Consider the following 19,965-nt stretch of genomic DNA (forward strand, 5'->3'; position numbering starts at 1 on the left):
AGATGCAAACGTAGTAGATAATGGTTGAATCTGTTGGAAGGATATTTTTCATTTCATGAATTTTCCAATCGGGAAAATATTAATTTTTCACTTCTCAAAGTCGCCCCACATGTCAAGGAATGGTGGGAAACCTATTGTGAACAAAAGGATGAGAGGGAATCCTCACTGTTTTCAGCTACACCCACTTGTGATTCTTTCCTAGATGCCATCAAGGAACAATATTACCCTGTCGAGAGCTATGAAGATAAATACATAAAGTGGACCACGCTACGGCAGGGAAGGGGTCAAGATGTGACGAAGTTCACAAATTTTTTCCATACCCTCCACACGAAGTGCGTATCAAGGATTCTAAGTGAAATTTGGTACTTAAGTACCGCAATTGTCTACACAAGTACATCTAGGACGAGATGGAGTACCTAGACATCTCCTCACTCATCATGGAATATCAATACGCTATCAATATTGAGTAGAAGTTTAAACAGAAGAAGTGAGACATTGGATATGTGAATCTGAAACAAGGAAAAGGTGCCCCCAAATCACATAGCAAAGGTCAAATCCATGGCAGGGCGACCCAAGACAACCCACCAAAGATGGAAGCAAATAAAAAAACCACGAAGACAATGAAGGACGCGGGAAAATGGTGTGAGTTCCATAAGATATCCACTCACAACACAAGTGAGCGTCAGGCCAAACATTCACTGGTGGCCAAGCTAAAGGATTCCAAATCAGACGCATTTTTTGACTTTGAGTCAGAACCTGACAAGGGGAATGACAAAGGGAATCAGATCATTTATGCGAAGCCCAGTGCCACCGTGGCCACCACCAAGATCCAGAAGAATGAATCTGAAGATCCAGAGGAGGGGGAATGCCTCTTCCACTCACAAATGTGGGTGAAAGGTTCTCCGTTGCAGTTCATTGTCAACACCGTGAGCCAAAAGAACGTCATTTCAGCAGAGTTTGTGAAGCAATCAACGACAGCACTTCTGCATACATACACCAGTGTAGCCTTCCCTACAGCATCAAGCCCTTCACGGATGAGTTATTGTGTGATTTTTATCCTCTTGAAGTTTGTGATGTATTATTAAGAAAACCATACTTGTGGAAGCGGCATGTTGGAATATAATCCTAACATCTACATTTATTTTTTAGCCTAAGTATCCTTGACTTAGCCACATGCACTAAAAATCATGTTCACACTTGGTTTTTGGTAAACTAGCTCGGTGGACCAACTTTCCCTTGTTTTTTGCCTTTAAAGGCTTAATATTATGGAAATATTGGTCCAACCACTTTCCTAAACCATTTAGACATCTAAGTGCATGTTCACACCTAACCACACCTCATCCACTTGATTTATTTGAGGATTGGCGCCCCACATGAAGATTCCCCCTTAAATCAAGGGATTTGGTCCCCTAGACCATTTTAGCATGTTTTAAAGTTTCCTTCCTTGGGAAATGTGCCCCTCCTCATGCTTTCCTCGTGGCTGATAGTTGGCATAGGTTTTCTTGAGTCATTGTTGCTATTTTAGGCCTCCCGTTAGTTTTTGTTAGCCTTTTCTAGTTTTTTACTAGTTTTTTCCTAATTTTCTAGATTCGGCAATTTCTATATAACCACCTCCCTTTGGGATTAGAGGTTTGGTTTCTCATGTATTACTATTTTTCATTAATTTAATATATTTATTTTATGGAGCAAATTCTTTCTCTCCTCTCTTGAATATCAGCAAATTACTTGTGTTTAATTTAACTAGAATTCTAGATCTATTGGAGTTTCTACAGGAATTCTATATGTTGTATATGAGTCTAGACCTCGCTCTATGATTATTAATTTGGGTAATAAGTTGTATAGGATACTGTAGGTAGCCCCATGTAATTCTATCTCTTTTATCACTGCAGAGCAATGCAGTAAAATCATTTCGCAGACCAGGAAAAAAAAAATTCCTTATGGTTCGCCCTCGGGGAAAGAAGAAGGTTATGGCCACAACTTCCAGACAAGGCTACTCCGCACAACATCAGTAGATAGACAAGGTCATGGAGGAGTACAGGGACATTTTCACCTCACCTACAGGGGTACCCCTACACTGTCGTGTCAAGCACTCCATCGATCTGACCCCAGTCGTGCTGCTACCCAATGGACCGGTTTATCAACTCTTTGTTCTGGAGAATGTTGAGATAAAGAGGCAGATTCAGGATTTGTTGCAAAAAAGGAACATCAGACCAAGCTCATCACCTTATGGGAGCTTCATTATATTGGTACAAAAGAAGGATGGGACCTCGGGACTATAAATTGACTATCGGGCATTGAACAAGATCATTGTCCAGAATAGGTAGCCAATCCCACGGATTGATGACCTTCTGGACCATCTCAAGTGGGCCAAATATTTCAGCAAGTTTGACTTGAAGTATATTTATCACCAGGCACCTATCGAACCCTTTGATGTGTGAAATACTGCCTTCAAATCCAAGGAGGTCCTTTTCGAATGGTTGGACGTGTCTTTTGAGTTGACGAATGCCCCCGCAACCTTCATGATATTGATGGACGACATCTTGCGACCCTTAACCAATGCATTTTTGGTGTTGTATTTTGATGACATCTCGACCTTCAGCCATAGTTGGGAAGAGAACCTCTGCCATATTTGATGGGTCCTTCAAACCCTGCAATAACACAAGCTATGTGCCAATTTGGAGAAATTCACTTTTTGCATGACATGTGTTCAATATCTTGGGTACATCATTGATGAGGAGGGTGTGCATGTGGACCCGGCCAATATAAAATTCATTGGGGATTGGCATGCCCCAACCACTCTAATAGAGCTCCGTGGCTTTTTGGGTCTTTCCAATTTATACCGCAGGTTCGTGTTGGGGTCCTCTCATATCACTTGGCCTTTAAGTAAAGTCACTAAGGACATAGAGAAAGAAAAGTTTTTTTTCATCCGAAACCCAAAATAAGGTATTTTCTGAGTTGAAGCATCCCCTCTGCTCTACACTAGTACTCACATTACTAGACCTGCAACAACCATTTAAGATTGAGACAGACGCCTCCGACTATGCTATTAGTGCAATTCTTACTCAATAGGGACATCCAGTGGCTTACCATAATGAGAAACTCTCAAACACAATCTGAAAGTATCCCACTTATGACAAAGAAATGTATTCCAGTGTGAAGGCATGTCTTCAATGGAATAATTACATTTTGGGGAAGGAAACGATCATCCACACAGACCACCGACCCCTGCAGTTCATATAGACACAAGGGAAATTGCAGAATGATCGCCATCATAAATTATCCACATACCTGCAACAATTCCATTTGAACATTAAGTACAAGAATCGCAGCACCAATAATGTTGTAGACTTCCTCAGTTGACCACCAGTCATGGCGATGATTACTGTGCTCCATTCATGTGGGCACGAGACTTCTAGGTGGCCACACTGTTCAAAATTTTCACCTCCAAGATGCACTATTATGCCACCTGGGACACATCTGTGTTCCTTCAAGCGAGTGTGCCAAGATGATTGGGAGGCGCACTACAGTTCGGTCGCTGGACATTTGGAGTAGAGAAAAAAGTGGCAGTACTGCAGAAGTATTTTTATTTGCCGAACCTTCGTCAAGATGTTGGAAGGTAAATTAAATATTGTACTGCCTGTGCCATTTCCAAACCAACCATCAAGAAGAAAGGCCTATATCATGCTTATATGCTCCTTTACTTACTCCTAGTCGACCTTGGGAATCCATCTCCATGGATTACATATCGAGCCTTCCTTCTACTAAGCATAGAACTGACTACGTTTTCATGGTCGTCGACAGGTTCTCTAAGATGGCCATTATGGCGACCTGCAAGAAGAGTATCACACCAGAGTCCATTGGTGAGCTCTTCTTTGAGCAAGTGTGGGTACACTTTGGGATCCCACAGTCCATTGTCTCTGATCGAGACAGCAGATTCCTAAGTGTATTTTGGTCAAGTCTCTAGTAGATGTTGGATACCAAACTCACTAAATCCACGGCTTTCCATCCTGAAACCGATGGCCAAACAGAAGTTGCCAAAAGGATGATCGTACACATTCTACGCATGAGGTGTCACACAAGTTCCAGGTGGGCGAAAAATTTTAGCTACATTCGTAGAAGGAGCGCCTCACTGGACCCCACCGGAAGCTTCACCCGCTCTGATATGGGTGATACACCATCACCAATGCTATAGGGGACAATGCCTTCGAGGTTAACATTCCATTTTTCCTTGGTCTGCACCTAGTGTTTAATGTAGACCGCCTTCAACCATAATTTCCACCATTGTTGGACACATTCGACATTGCAGAACAACTCACACCAACAGAACTAAACCCGGACTGCATGAAATAGGCCACAACTGATCAGATCATGGACACACAGATCAAGAACACTCACCAGTAGAAGATCCAACTTTATCGAGTTGTCAAAGCGTGCCAACTCCTTCACCAAGGAAAGTGGCTCACCAGGGACCAAGTTTAGCATAAGTTTCCCCATCTCATGGAGGCACTCAACACAATGGGGACTATTGCTTCCTAACGGGGGAGGAACAATCGAGGTGGATATCGGTGGTCACCCGCCTATTACACTTCGACCCCCAACACTGTCTCTTCCAGTTCTTCGGTTTCCTTAATTGTAGCACAATTTACTATTTTTAGTCGTTTTTCGAGTCTTGAACTTTCAGAGCCATTTTGAGGCCCTAAACGATGTTTCTAGGGAAAACGGAGAGACCAAAATTTTCCCAGAATGAGTTGCCAATTCGTTTTTGGCCTCCTCTTTGAGAGCTTCAAAATATGGTATTATGATAGCCAAACATAATCGTGTGCGAAAGTTACAACCCTAGAAAGTTGATGTACCAATTTACCCAAACGGGGCCCACAGTTTTGGTGCTTCATCTCCTAGAGTTAGTTTTTTTATGTTTAGGGTTTTCCATTGTTTCTTAATAATAAATAGGCCTTTGAGCCTCATTGTAACATAGTTCAGAGGAATGTATCTGCCACATCTCTTCTCAGAGATAAGCTACCATCGCCCAAGAGGAATGTATCTGCCACATCTCTTCTCAGAGATAAGCTACCATCGCCCGAGCTAGTTTATTTCCATTCTCTTTGTAAGCATATTTCAGTATTTTGGTATTAATGAAATGAAGTGTTATTTCTTTTTCATTTCTATATTTATGGTTATATGTGTAATTTGTTGCATTCCTTCTTAAGTTTCGATCACATATTCTCAAATACTAACCTCAAAAGCCCTCTTATCCTTTCTTAGAAAGCTTATCACCTTGCTTCCTAAGCAAGAAAATCATACAATTGAATCTCTCTTGTGAATATGCCTTAGCAAATCACTCTTTATCCTCTTATTGAACTGTTCATCTAGTGATTCCCTTTTATATCGGGTCTCCTCCCATCTGTGAAAATTTGTAAAGAGAAGGGAGCCTTGCCTGAGGTGATAGTGGGCTATCGACCCATTGCTGCCCTTGACTTAGTAGTTTCCCTTTAGGATCCCTTCCTAAGACCCTTGCTAGTTTGAGCAGTAACAGAACCATGGTTCTGGGGAAGATTTGGGTTATTCACTACTCGCTAGTTCCCAGAATTCGACTCATCAATAATCGAAGTAACAAAAATGCATATCTGGTTTAGGCTTGATAACATCCCACTCCCCGATTGGCACCATCAATTTATTGAATACATCGAAAACACACTATGTGTTTTTATCAAAATAGATAATGATAAAATAGAAAAGGGGCTTATCACATATGCTTGCATTTGTGTGGAGAATGACCTCAGCAAGGGGCTTCCAAACCATATCCAGTTGAACAATGGACACTTCCGGTGGATGAAGAGTCTAGATTATGAAAACAGGGCCTTTAGATGTCATGTATGCAACTAAATTGAAAATTTACAAGATAGTTGTCCTCTGGCCAAAAAAATTATAAATAAGAGGAAATGGTAGCGACGCAAAACAAAGAACTTGCATTCCCATGAGCCTCATCTTTCTGATGATGAAGAAGGTGTGGATCAAAAGGACCTGCCAATCAAAGAAAATGAGCAAATGACTGAAACAGAAATATAGGAGGATCCCCCTCCACTGACAATAGATCTCAACAAAAACACAGAGATGACAATCACACCAATTCCTGTAGGTCACGAAGCAGCAACAATGAAGAAAGAGATGATACCAAGAACTAAAATAACCCATGTATCTGAGAGCTCTAAATGATAAAAGGATCTCACCCCTATTGCAAATCCACAGAATTCGAATTTATCTATTATCCAACCTCCCACATGGGTTTGGAAGGAAGTAAAAAAGAAGGGGAAGAAAGGAAAAGTGGATGACTTCTACAATTATACAAGTTGTTAGTACCATGACCAAGCTCCCCCTTTCTTGATTCCTTTTTTCACGTTCTATATATACATCTACGAGGCAAGCTAGCTATTTTTTTTTCTCTTTTACTCAATTTTGAGGGCTTTAATCCATTATTGTGACAGATCCATTATCACTGAATACATGCTAGACATGTATCTACAAAATGTAATTTTATTTCAATTCAATAATAAAATTACGCTTTTTTATAAGGAAAAAAAGTTATTACTATTAACTATGAATTAATGTGAAAATAAAATAAGTGTTAAAAAAAAAATTACATTGTATTGAAAATTTATGGCATCCTAAATTAATTGATAATATGTGATTATATTAAAAATTAGAAATATAAGCCCAAAGAGTGTAGAGCAGACAATGACAGGGTGTTCTGTTAAGGCACTCCATGGTGTAAAGGTCACCGATTCAAAACTCCATAGGAAAAAATCCAACCATGCTAAGGGTTGGTGTGGCCCAGGTCAGGGGTGATCCCCAAGTGAGTTTTGTGGCTTAGATGCCTCTAGGTCGCAGCTACTCAAGCAATAGGTTAGTCATGCAGTCATCTCAGGACTCACATAAACTAGAAAACAAAAAAAATAGAAATTAAAAAAAAAATGATATATAACATTTCTTTTGAAGAATGAAATTTCGGAATTGAATCCACAGGTGCCATTTTTAAATTCTACATTTTGATTCACCAATCGGGTTTCAGTGCTACTAGTTAGGAAATTTCAATGCTAAAATCTCTAGACACTCACATACAATGGACAAGTTCACTAGAAATACCAATGCATTCAAGCACTCTAGCATTTCTTAGCTAGAACATAAAAAGTATTAACACACAGCCACACAATGGCTCTTTTCCATAAAACTCTTATCTCCAAGAAGCAAGAACATCACAATGAAAGTGAAGAATGAATAAGTGAACCCCCAAAACAACCAAAAAGGTATGGCTAAATATGCATGCTCTCAAAATGACACATGGCCTCACTTAAGAGGCTCACATAACCATCTTTTCCCTTTATTTCTGAAAATGGGTGTAAAGAAAAATATAAACCAAACGGTCTAGCATCTCTAGGTACCTCCTAATGAGATCATAACCCCCTATATTCTTGTCCTTTTTTGTCTCAAATAGTGTTGATTTTATTATTAATATTCAAAACCATTACATTTCCAAGATCTTTGACCTTTCATCATATACAAACATGCATTATCAATCCAAGGTCAAAATCGAGGTATTACATTGGCCACCATGGTAACAAATGAATGCCACAACGACTCACATTACTCATACATGTAGTGCTAGTTACATGCTTACAAGAAGATATTAGAGGGTCTAAAACCAAACTCTAATTTAGTTGAAGTATGTCAAAACCCTAACCCTAATCCTAGATAGCTATTAATGCATGTTAAAAATTGGACCACTAGGATCGAAAGGGTTGCATTTTTACTATATTGATTATTGTTCCATAGTTGAGAAAAGCATATGGAGTTGGATATTGATGAAAAATAAGGACAATGCAACTTTTAGTAGCCATATGGGCCACAGTGTCCATGGAAACTTGAAGTGAGTCCACTTTCTTTGCACTTTTATTTCATAATAGAGAAAAAAGATGGGGCGCGTGTTTCTTATTTTCCCACTAGAATTTTCCTATATAAGGTACCTCTTGTCTCATTGTGTGGATGGTGTATTATTTGTTTTAATGTCTTTCAGTGTATTTCATATTTTTTACACTAAGCTAGTATTGTTAACTCTAAATAAATCAAACACTACATCATAAAGAGATTTCCAAAATCTTGTAAGCTCTCATTTGATGCACTTTTACAGTGGAATATCCACAACACTTTATGGATCAATAGTCTATCATTTCTCGATGAAGAATCCAAATAAATCAAAACCTACAATACACATTGAATCTTCAATCTTATCTAAGGAAAGGTACAATTATGTTGTAGAAAAGCATGACATCAAAGTTGATTTGAAGTACTTGAGCCTTATGGACTTGAATGAGGCATATTTATCCACGCAATATAGGAGAAAGATTATTTTTGAGATCTTCATCAATCACAATCAAATCAAAGGCTAAGTTCAAAGTAATGAGGATGAATTAGGAGGGGCAAGGGGTAGACCATATAATTTAAGGGAATCTAGGCCATTAGAGGAGATATGTCAAGCTAGACAAAATGAAGTCAAAGCAAGAAAAAGAGAAGCACAAATAACTCCCAAGCTAGTGCAAAGTTTGAAATCAAAGTAAAACCAAAAGAAAAAACAACAACAACAACAACAATTGAGAAGAATCAAAAATATTATGTTCTAAAGCCATAGTGGAGGAATGACAATGATGGAGGAAAAATTGATCAATGGCCTCAAACTTCAAGCTTTACTTTTTTATTATGACCTGGCTATGTGACGTATCTATGTTATGTTTTAAGCTATGTATTATTTGTAGGATAGACAGTGCTACTTTGAAAGCCCAAGTATGTTATAATCAAAAGCAATTTCATTGTAAAAGCTTTGAGTCCACTATGGATGGATATCTTCGATTCCATTGACATTTTGTAAGGTTCAAATTAGTCAAGCTCAATGAGGTGACTTCTTATATTGATGAAAACATTTTTTCAAGCAAAAAAAATTATAATATTTGTTTGTTAGGATGTGGTTCTATAACGAGTTTGTGTTTGAGCATTGGTAACCACCACTCATGCTAATACAATTACAATGAATGCAAATGAGGCTTAAGGACAAGTCCCAAGTACCTTTAATATGACACTTGAGTAATGATCCAAATGAATGAAGATATACAATTAAATTATATGGTGAAAAAAATCTATTTGCAAAAATGTGAGTGCAATTTTTATAAAAAGCCAAAAATTTACAAAATTCCAACAAATTAATAGAAGCAAAATGTGGATAAAAATGATTTACCAAGCTTTTTGTACTTTAAATATTTAAAGTTCCACAAGTTTACCAAGAAGTGGAGATTAGGGTTTCTTAAGAAATTTCATTGAAGTGGAAGGTTAAGGTTTTCTAGAAGTTTCCTTGAAGTAGAGTAAGGCGCAGTCTAGAACAAACAACCATTCCAAGACCAGAATTGAAGTCTTTATTGCTGGTCAAGAACCTTTTATTTTGTCATAGAAATGTAGAAATTTATGTACTAATCAAATAAGATGATATATGGCTATTTGTTGAAATGTAATTATGTTATTTTTACTACAGTAAAAAGAATGTTAAACTTTCGCTCTTATGTTCCTTTTATCAATATAGAAGTTGGAATGCTTGGTCCAAATATTATAAAAGCATAACAACATTAGTTTGTCATAGAAATGTAGAAATTTATTTATTATGCAAATAAGATTATATATGACTACTTTTTAAAAGCATAACAACATTAGTTTGTCATAGAAATGTAGAAATTTATTTACTATGCAAATAAGATGATATATGGCTATTTTTTGAAATGTAATTATATTATTTTTACTACAGTAAAAAAGAATGTTAAACTTTCACTCTTCCGTTCCTTCTATCTATATAGAAAACTGGAATGCTTGGTCCAAATATTATAAAAGCATAACAACATTGTATTAATGTTTGATAGGTTGCAAGTAATACTTACACAGACTAAGACTAGTGTGCAATTTAAAATGTTTATTACAAAATTTTGGATCCATGCCAAGACCAAAATTGAAGTCTTTATTGCTTGTCAAGAACCTTTTAGTTTGTCATAGATATGCAGAAAACTATTTACCATGCAAACGAAACTTAACATTAAAATTTATTTGTCATTATTGAAATGAAAAATATATTATATCGGTGTACTTGTTAATTTCATGTATTCTATTCAATTATATATCATGTTTCCTCTACAATAAAAATGAATGTTCAAATTGAATCACCCTTGGATTTACCAACCATCTTGTTAGGTGTGAGACCAAATCAAAGTCAATGCTGTTAGCACCCATGGTATTTGTAACCCATGGTATTGGGCCCATGGTATTGTAATGAAATCTATTTTTATAGGGTTGTGACTCTATGAGTAAAATAGATATGGGTGAAAAGGAAAGTGGAAGCAAGTGAAACGTAATATGTTTTTCATTGTTGTTGTAATAAAATCTACTAATTTCTAGAATGTAGTTTGTAAATTTTGTGTGCATTTTATGAGTTAAATTTTTCAGTGAAATCTTGTGTCAGTGATATTTTTATTTTTCAATTTAATTTTTTTTCTCTCCCACACAACCCTAACACCATCCTCTATGTTTTTCTAGAACGTTGTTTATGAATCTTGTGTCCATTTTATGAGTTAAATTTTTCACTTAAATCTTGTGTCTAGTAATATTTTTATTTTTCAATGTAATTTTTTTTCTCTCCCGTACCACCCTAAATTAAGTTAGTGCTTTGAAATATTTTTGTCATATTGCAATTAGTTTAAAAGGTAAACAATTATAACCCTTAACTAACATGTCTAAATTTATAGAAAAAATTATGAGTTCAAGTTCTTTGAATTTAAGTTTATTAGTTCTTACTATATTTTTCTTTTTCTTCTTCTTCTACTAAACCCTACATAAATCATTTGCTTTAGAAATAGGGATTTGGGACACTGTATTAGATAGCTTTTAGATTTTAAATGTTCCCAAAAGTTCATCATGTACATCAATTTCTGAATAGTTACTTTTAAAAAATGTTTGTCGTTGTGGTTTTAGTTTTATATATACATAAATCATTTGCTTTAAAACTCGGGATTTGGGACACTGTATTAGATAGCTTTTAGATTTTAAATGTTCCCAAAAGTTCATCATGTACATCAATTTCTGAATAGTTACTTTTAAAAAATGTTTGTCGTTGTGGTTTTCGTTTTATATATCATGGATGGTTGGCTTGCAAAATAATGTCGGTGTTTCTACCTTTCATGGTTGATTTTTCTATAAATAATTTCTTGATTCTTGTTCACATCTAGTCTTACAAAAAATTTCTACCCAACAGAAATAGAAATTGAATTTATCATAATTTATTTGTATTCATAAATTATAATATTTATTTGAAAGGAGCCAATCCAATCAAAGTTGTATTAGGGAGAGAAAATAATTATAATTTTTTACGTGAATTCTTGTTAATAACACTTTAATATATGAATAAAAACTTGTTTATGAATATTATATTACCCTAATTCGGGGAGGCTGGAGCGGGAGGGGTGCTTCTAAACCTCGAAGAAAAGTCTGAAATAAAGTTTGCTTGGGGTCTCGGGAAAGCCACAAACAATCAAGTCGAAACGCTCTCTCTCTAGCAAGGCTTGAAGATCAACATCTCCAAGGGCATCAAGAATCTGATTATTGTTGGTGATTCAATGGTGGTTATCCAAAAATGTATGAGCCTTTCCAGAAATGAAGACCTTATTGATTCTGAGACCTCTCCATTATACATAAGGATAGTGTATCTTCTTAGAAAAATAGAAAAATTCAAAATCTTCCATGTTAAAAGAGCTAATAATCAAGTGGCGGATGTACAAGCCAATATTGGAGCGGAATTAGAGCAAGGATCCTTGCTTATAAACCAACATAGTGATATATGTCATATCCCTTAAATATTACATTTATCATAATCCTTTTGGATTACAACTAGAGCTCGGGAATTAATATGAAAATGCAAGCAATTAAGTATGACAACATACCGAGGATACGATGGAGAGTCTCAAGAGAAGGAAATGTTAGCTAGAAATTAAAGCACAAGTGGGCACGTGACAAAAGGCGGCCACGACTCAAGGCATGACAGGTGGGCTCTCTACCCTTGCTTATTCATTTGGTTAATAAATAAGAGACCAGGAGAGTGCAGCTTTGTACCATTACAGTTCGAGTCAAGTGGAAACCGGCAGTGATGGAGAGGGAGGAAAGCGGCTTAGCAATGCTGCAGAATCAAAATGCATTTATGCGTGATAAGATGGGAAGGAATGTTGGAAAGAATCAAGTGCTTATTTATAGTTGTTGGTTAAAGCAGATCAACCATCGGATTTCTCTAGTGCAGGGGAGAATAACAAGGAAAATGGCTTCTACGAGTAATGGTAGCAACAATGATGTCAAGTATGGGCATAGTGGGAGTTTTGGGGAAATTGTTGACAGCGCATGTAAGCGGGGAGTCAAAGAGATAGTCAAGGAGATCAAAGATAATATCGTTGTTGTGTTTGCTCAATTCTCTGGCCTCGGGAAGGACATGGAGGTGCTCCAAAAAACAATGGAACGGTTGAATACTGGTTTTATGAATCTGAAACATAAGGTGGAGAACATTGAATTGCAAGTGGAGACCGACTATGGGCGTTCTAAAGGAGGGCTTTGGAATTTGTGATAGCATTGCTCCCTTAGCAAGGAAATGTTGGTGCTACAAACGATGCACTGAATCCTAGTGTTGGTTCGAGTGCGGAATCGGTGAACTGGATCCTAGTGTTGGATCAAGTGCGGAATCCGGTATGCATGCTAAAGAGGCACAAGAAGAACTCAAGCCTACAAGTCGTGGGTAGCAAATGCTTCTTATTTTACATAATCTTATGTTTTTGTCAAATAGTAGAACATTGTGGAAGATATATAGTCTGAAAGACGTAAAGAGTATATATATGAATAAGATAGGTAACAATAGGGTCTCTTTCCTTGTATACCTACACAATTTTGAGGCTAAGCTCTCCATAACTGTAAGGGACCTAGCCTGTTTACAGCTTTATTAATGAAAATTGCTAACCGTTCCATTCAAATATATATATATATATATATATATCCCTAATTATCCAATAAAAAAAAATATATATATATGTATATATATCCCTAATTATCCAATAAAAATTGCTAACCGTTCCATAAATATATATATATATATATATATATATATCCCTAATTATCCAATATACAAGCGAACAAAGTTTGAAAAGTTTTGAATTGTATATTTTCAAATATATCCATCAATGTTGTGATTTATTTATTTGAATTACATAATTTTAACCATTAATATTTGCAATTTAAAGAGTTCTTTTTTAAGTTAAAATAAATATAATTCAAGACAAAATATAGAATTAAATTTAGTATTATGAAAACATTTTGATTCATAATTTTAGAAATTAATCATTTTTTTATTTAAAAAACTAAAACTAAATGTTTAGCCCGTGATAAATAATACTTTGAAAATATTTTAACCTTTATTTTGAAAATATTTTAAATTTTTTTTCCAGAGAGAAATCATCATATGGCCGAAGCCAAAAATATATTTTAATCTTTACATTTACAATTTATTTTTTTATTTTTTAATCTTCACATTGCAATTTATTTTTTATTTTTTAATCTTCACATTGCAATTTATTTTTTTTTATTTTTTTAATAGACTAGCATCTTAGATTTTTGTCCAAATACCACTCCCTTGTCAATATTGCAAAATCAATTTCAAGTTAAATTTAAAAATAATTGAAATTATTCGTTATTATTTAAATCTAAATTGATAAACAATGAGTTATGTTTTAAAACGATATTACTAAATAGTTTACAAGTAGATTAATCATTTTATATATGAAATTTAAATTATTTTAAACTTCACACGAAAAGAACTAATGTTAACCTGTCATCATAGAAGGGTTCAATTTATTTAACCCTTCAATATCAAATTTGATCCCTGCCCACCACCACGGTCAAGGTGACATCAGCGCATATGCTTGAGAGCAAATTAATATAGAATGTAAGTTATTAGCAAAAGCCCTGCTGCAGCGTATCATCAAACTTATTTATCCTACATTTGAGAAACAACCAAATATTCTTAACAATAAGTGTAACTTGAAACATACCATCTGCAACTTCATTTGCCTCCAAGTAAATTTTGGTTCCAAGATCTAAAGTACAAAGTACATGTTCTAGACAATATTTGGTAAAATTAAAATATCTATTGCTGTGAGACGTTGTACATGAACCTGCCGGCAGTGTCTTCCTGGCAAATTCAGTGCAGATAAAATGGCCTTTCCGGAACAAGATTTGTGCACATAAAGGGGGTCTCACCTACACAAGAGAATCGGACTTTTTATCTTGGGACATTTCTGCTGATTCGGAAAATATATCAGTCAAAGGATTATATCAACTGCTGATTGGGCAGCACTTCTCCTGGTCCCCGATTTTCCCTCTCATATTCTGGAAGGATGGTTGTCCTATGAAGATGGTCCTTTTCGCTTGGCTCGCTTTCCATAATCGGAATTTGACCTGGGAAAATTTATTGAAGAGAGGATGGTTTGGTCCTAATGTTTGTTCTTTATGCAAGGAAGAGGCGGAATCGAACCTTCACATTTTTCTTAAATGCAAGCATTCACTTCAAATTTGGCAAGATTTAGAAAGAGCCTATGGTTTCAAACTTGATAGGCAGGTTTCGATTCAGGAGTGGTTCGTTGATTGCAGCAAGAAACAGATTTTATGGCGTAGAATAGGCATCATATCCTTATGGTTTATTTGGAAATGGTAACTCTTGCATCTTTAACCATTCCAGTTATTCCCCAGCTAAAGTTGTTGATTTAATCTCTGCTTATGATTTTATGGCGTAGAATAGGCATCATATCCTTATGGTTTATTTGGAAATGGCGTAACCCTTGCATCTTTAACCATTCCAGTTATTCCCCAGCTAAAGTTGTTGATTTAATCTCTGCTTATGTAGAATCGCTCCCACAGAAGAAAGTGAAGAATTCAAACACATCCTCAGCCAGGCTTTCTATAGCTCATCTTCATCAGCCATCAGCCTTTTTCGATGGGGCAGCTCAACAGGGCCAATGTGGATGTGGCTTCCACATAAAGATATCTGCCAACTCTCACTTCTCTGCTTTCTGGCATGGGGGTCAGAGAACCAAATCTGGCTGAAGCCATGGCTCTCTCAGGTCTTCTAAAATTTTGCATATTCCTAGACATTCAGCAGGTGGCTTTTTATGGTGATTCAAAGCTATGGGTTGATTCAGTAAATCAGGAAAACTTCATTCTGGCTCAACATCTGTCTGGATGGAGAGATAGGATACACTTATACTGGACCTGCCTGGAGAATTGCTCTATTCAGCACATCAATAGGGATGAAAACATTACAGCAGACGGTCTTTCAAAAAGGGTCTTTCTTCTATTTCTGAATATTGGCATCTCGAAATTGTATCTGTATCTGATGACTCCCATTATCAGATATCTGATTTTGCCCTTCCAGACCTTTTAATGCATTACGCATAAGACAGTCTCATATTTTTTGAGTTTTTGATATCAAACATTATCAGTTTTGATACCAGCGACATTATATAGCTCTACAGATTATAGGCTTTATTTCCTCATATATTTATGGGATCACAGCTCTGATCTGCATAATCAGAAATAGAATGTATCATCAGTTCTTATATCTCTCATATAATACATAAAGCCTTTTTCTATGAAAAAAAGAATCATGGAAGAGAAGCCTTGCAACAAACGGAAAGTAAAAACATAAAAATAACTTATGACAGAAAAATGTACAGCTGTTAACGTGTAATTTATGCTATTTTCTATTATACAAAAAATAACAATAAAATTTCACACCTCCTACCTTTTTCCTTCCAAATAAAAACTTGGAATGCTTGGTCCAAAGATTATGGAAGAATGCCAACAGTTCTATTAGTGATCTATATTTTAAAAGTGATCTATATTAACTGCACTGTAATTTATAAATGCTCCTTGATGCGAAGTTTTGGGATCAACCAACTCTAACTGTCAAGTGTCCAATCTGCACATATGCCTTGAGAACAAATTAATATAATAGCATTTGAGACCAAATTAAAATGATATGTTGATTCTACCAAAACCCCACTGCAACCTATAATCAAACCCATTTATCCAATGATTGAGGTGACAGACTTCTCAACAATCTATGTTAATCAGCCTTAAACAAACTATCAGAAATTTTACTTCTAATTTTTTTTGGTGACAATTTGGATTTAAAATATCGATTGCAATAAGACATTGTACATGAACCTTCAGGCCGTGACTTCAGACAAATTCATTGCAGGTAAAAAAAAAAATCCAGTGTAAATTTTGCACCACTCTTTAAGGGAACCATGAGATCATGAAAGAAAAGCCTTTACAACAAATTTACTGTTGACACCCTACTCAAGTTTCGTAGCTTTCTGATTGCAGAATCTTTTCCAAGGATTGCAAGTAAAGATTTGTGAAAATAAAGTTGCATCCAACAACTATATTAAACAGATCCATAAATCATGCAAACTAACAAAATGCCCATTTGAAAAAATATTAACTGCAGAAAACTAAATATTGATATTCCACGGTACAGTGAAACAATGGAGACTTTAAAATCATGTACAGTAATATAATCCGAACATTGGTTGAACTCTCAGACATTACAACAATACCTTAATCACTTTCTCTTCCTGTTTTCTATCGGGCTTCCACTCAGTTAAAGGGAAGCTACCGCAATTATTTGACAACTCTAATAAGAAATGATAAATATCCAAAATTGGGGAAAACAGTGAATAAATATGAAAACCATATCAAGGTTAGAATTTTGAACAGCACATGCCTCTTGAGTCTGACAGAAGTCTCCATTCATTTTGTAACTTTTAGATCCTCCAACATTACTTTTAGATAGAAGTACTGGGGATCAAGTAAATGTCAAAGTGTTCGGACAAAGCACGACCAAATTGCTCTAATGAAAATTATGGGGCCATGAGTCCTTCAATTGTATAAGAAAGAGATTTTGCCCAATCAGCTTTAAAAAGAAGAGTCTGCAAGGTGCCCATGACATTATAATCTGGATCCAACTTGCGCTGCCACCCCTGCAAAAGTCCAAATTAATACATAAGTATGAACTTAGGTGAAAATGAATTAGAAATTTGCAAGCAATACAGATTCCCTTCAACAGCCCGTCCTGAAAACCCCTTCTTTCACATTTCCCATACCTCGAGAACCAATGTTGTGACCATTACAGTACATACATTCCCATCAATATTCACTTTGTGGCGTCTCACTTGTTCAAGCAATTCGTTCATGCAATCTGCTGGATGTACCACATCACCTTCAGGTGAACCCCAAAATTTGAATGAAGCCTCAACTTCCTGTATAAGACCCCAAGTCAGTGTAAATGACAATTCTATCACTTCAGGACTCCAATGCCAACAAAATATATAAAAAAATGCAAAAGAGCAAACAAATATAACATACTGAACACAAACATCAGTATTGAAATGAGTATGAAAAGCAAGCCACATATTTCGCATCCCATAATGGAGCAATGTGGGGATTAATATGGCATTTTGTGGTCAAAATGTACAATGACAGTTTTAATCACTAGGAATTTCTTCACTAGTTCTGAAGGTACTCAAAAACTCTAGATGTTGAACTCACGTAGATCACCAAGTTAAACTAACACTATTCAATTAGGTTTTATACTGGACTAAAAGGGTATTCTACAGAATCATGTGAAAACAAAATAATATGTACATGACTGGTTCCAATCTGTATAAATAAACATAACAGTTTGCAAGTGGCATTGTCAGTCAGTAGCACAAATTCAAAGACCTGAATCAAAAGTTCATTATAATCGGACCTGTATATGGAATGAACTTTAGATCCAATGGCTAGGCTAGCCAATGGTTACATATATATTATAAACCAGTACTTAAGTTTTGGCCTCTCTTCCACTATAAGATACCTGCTTTGAATGCATACACGCATACTCATGTAAAACTTTTCAAGGAATAAAGGATATATGATTTGATTTTGTAGTTGCAAAACAAGGAGTATAACAATTAAAGGTTTTTCAAGGAAAGCTGATAGGGGCCTGTGAAAGCCAAACTGTTAGATTTCACAACTCACTGAATGAGCACAAACAGTGAAGTAGATTCGGGATAAAATTACAATTATGTGCAGCCACCTATATCTGTTCAGTGTTATGAAAATTTGGAGAGAATAAACAAAAGGAAGCCTGCATGATGTTATGACAGCATTTATTATTGAGCACACCAAAAAACTGACAAAAAGTTCCAAGTAGAGAGAAGGAAAAAGAAAGGAAGACAAAGTTGACAATACAAGAAAATATAATGGGTATAATTTAGGCCTCTATTAAAGTAAACGAACTCCCATCTTCAGAATTCATAGAAGAAAATAGCTACCACAACATCCAATGATGTCTATTTTGTGACAGAAAGCAGGAACTATCAAATATAAAAGCTGGCACCATCTACCTGTATGAAGGCATTTGGATCTGGACAGCTCTGGTTTCTTGAAAACTTCAGAGTACATTCTGCAGCTGTCCGCCCATCCCTTAGTGCAATAGATTTGAATAACTCCAGAAGATTCAGCCGATCATTATTGGAAAGTTCTGCTGTCATTCCTACATCAAGGAACACTAAATGAGGCCTTGATCGAAAAAGTCGCTTGCTTGAAGGGTTACCAGGTCCCATTCGCACAAGAATATTTCCAGGATGCATATCTGCATGAATGAAATTATCCACCTGACAAAAAACAAAATACATATTAGAATTATTGTATTGTTACTTCCAATCTTCCCCCTTAATATTCAGCGAGGACTTTTTTTTATGTTCCTCCAGGTTACATGAAAAGCTATGCTAATAATTTACGGTCAAGTGGAATATGTCCCTTTGTACCAATAATGGCCTATCATGGAAAACTAAAGACGCAAGACTGATCCACTTATCTAGACAACAAATAACCAAAAATACCCATGTTTCCCTATACAGATGACTAATATTCTAAGCCTCTTCTGCTACAAAAAGATTGAGAATATATGTCTTGGCCACTAAAACTAGCATATGACCTGCACATATCAAACCACAATGTCTCCTGTTACATTGCATCAATTTTGCTAAAATAAAAGACCACATGTTTTTGACAGTACTGGAACAGAGAAATAAATAACTGTTATTTCTTTCAGCAAGCTAACAAGGTCACTTATTTGCTGTAGCATTCAAACAGATAAATCAGAAGTGTTTTCTTTCAGCAAGCAAAAGACAACTTCCAAGCAACTGGGATGATGAGCCAGAGATCTGTTATTGAGTGGACTGCTCACAGGTTCACTGACTCCTATAACTTAGATACTGCGTGTTAGTAAACATCCTCATTACAATGGATGCAGATAATGTGATTTGAGTTTACATAATAAAGTAAAGACCGGTTTCCAGATAGGCTACGCCAAAAACATGTTTTCCAAACCGTTAAAACTAGGATGATAGTATTATCAGTCATTGGGTAAGGCAAAGGCAATTTCAAAGTGATTGACAATAATCTAAGGTTAGCAATAGGGAATGGTTTACCAATTCACATGGTCCTAGAACTTATCAACTTGAATTGTGATCCCTTTACACCCAGCTTACATACTCTTAGAGTAAGTTATTTTTAGCTTGTTCTTCACTGTTTGGAAGCTGCAATTTGGTGATAGTTGTGCCCTCTCACATATGTAACTCTCAACCATGATATAGTCAACAATTCATTGACTGCTTCTGGTCCCTCTTGCAGAAATTTCGGATCTAGGGCAATTAATGCAAATCTGAAACTTCACCTCATTTACTTGAGATTTCCAGGATCTACTCCCTGTGAAATTTCAGCCTTGGGGCTGATCTGAAGTATTTGATT

General features: G+C 35.9%; 1 protein-coding gene across 1 annotated transcript; it reads right to left on the reverse strand.

Annotated features, from left to right (window-relative positions):
* Positions 1 to 16,848: 16,848 nt before the first annotated feature.
* LOC149250098 (uncharacterized) lies at positions 16,849 to 19,143 on the reverse strand. The gene is made up of 3 exons (XM_089458914.1): positions 18,558 to 19,143; positions 17,274 to 17,429; positions 16,849 to 17,150 (listed from the first exon to the last, which is right to left on the reverse strand). Exons 1-3 carry the CDS (start codon positions 18,846 to 18,848, stop codon positions 17,031 to 17,033), a joined length of 567 nt encoding a protein of 188 aa, XP_089315040.1. The 5' UTR covers positions 18,849 to 19,143; the 3' UTR covers positions 16,849 to 17,030.
* Positions 19,144 to 19,965: the final 822 nt, after the last annotated feature.

Source organism: Pinus tabuliformis, chromosome 7 (genome assembly GCF_031772625.1).
Source record: "Pinus tabuliformis cultivar Carrire ecotype Pingquan chromosome 7, CPIR1, whole genome shotgun sequence".
In the NCBI taxonomy this organism is placed as follows: Eukaryota; Viridiplantae; Streptophyta; class Pinopsida; order Pinales; family Pinaceae; genus Pinus; species Pinus tabuliformis.

What these genes read in the sequence shown, in the direction of transcription:
- LOC149250098 (XM_089458914.1), bottom strand. Translation starts at nt 18,848, where the DNA reads ATGTATTTTGTTTTTTGTCAGGTGGATAATTTCATTCATGCAGATATG. An exon ending in ATCCAAATGCCTTCATACAG is followed by an intron (nt 17,430 to 18,557) that starts GTAGATGGTGCC and finishes GGTCTTATACAG; the next exon opens with GAAGTTGAGGCTTCATTCAA. An exon ending in TCACAACATTGGTTCTCGAG is followed by an intron (nt 17,151 to 17,273) that starts GTATGGGAAATG and finishes GGACTTTTGCAG; the next exon opens with GGGTGGCAGCGCAAGTTGGA.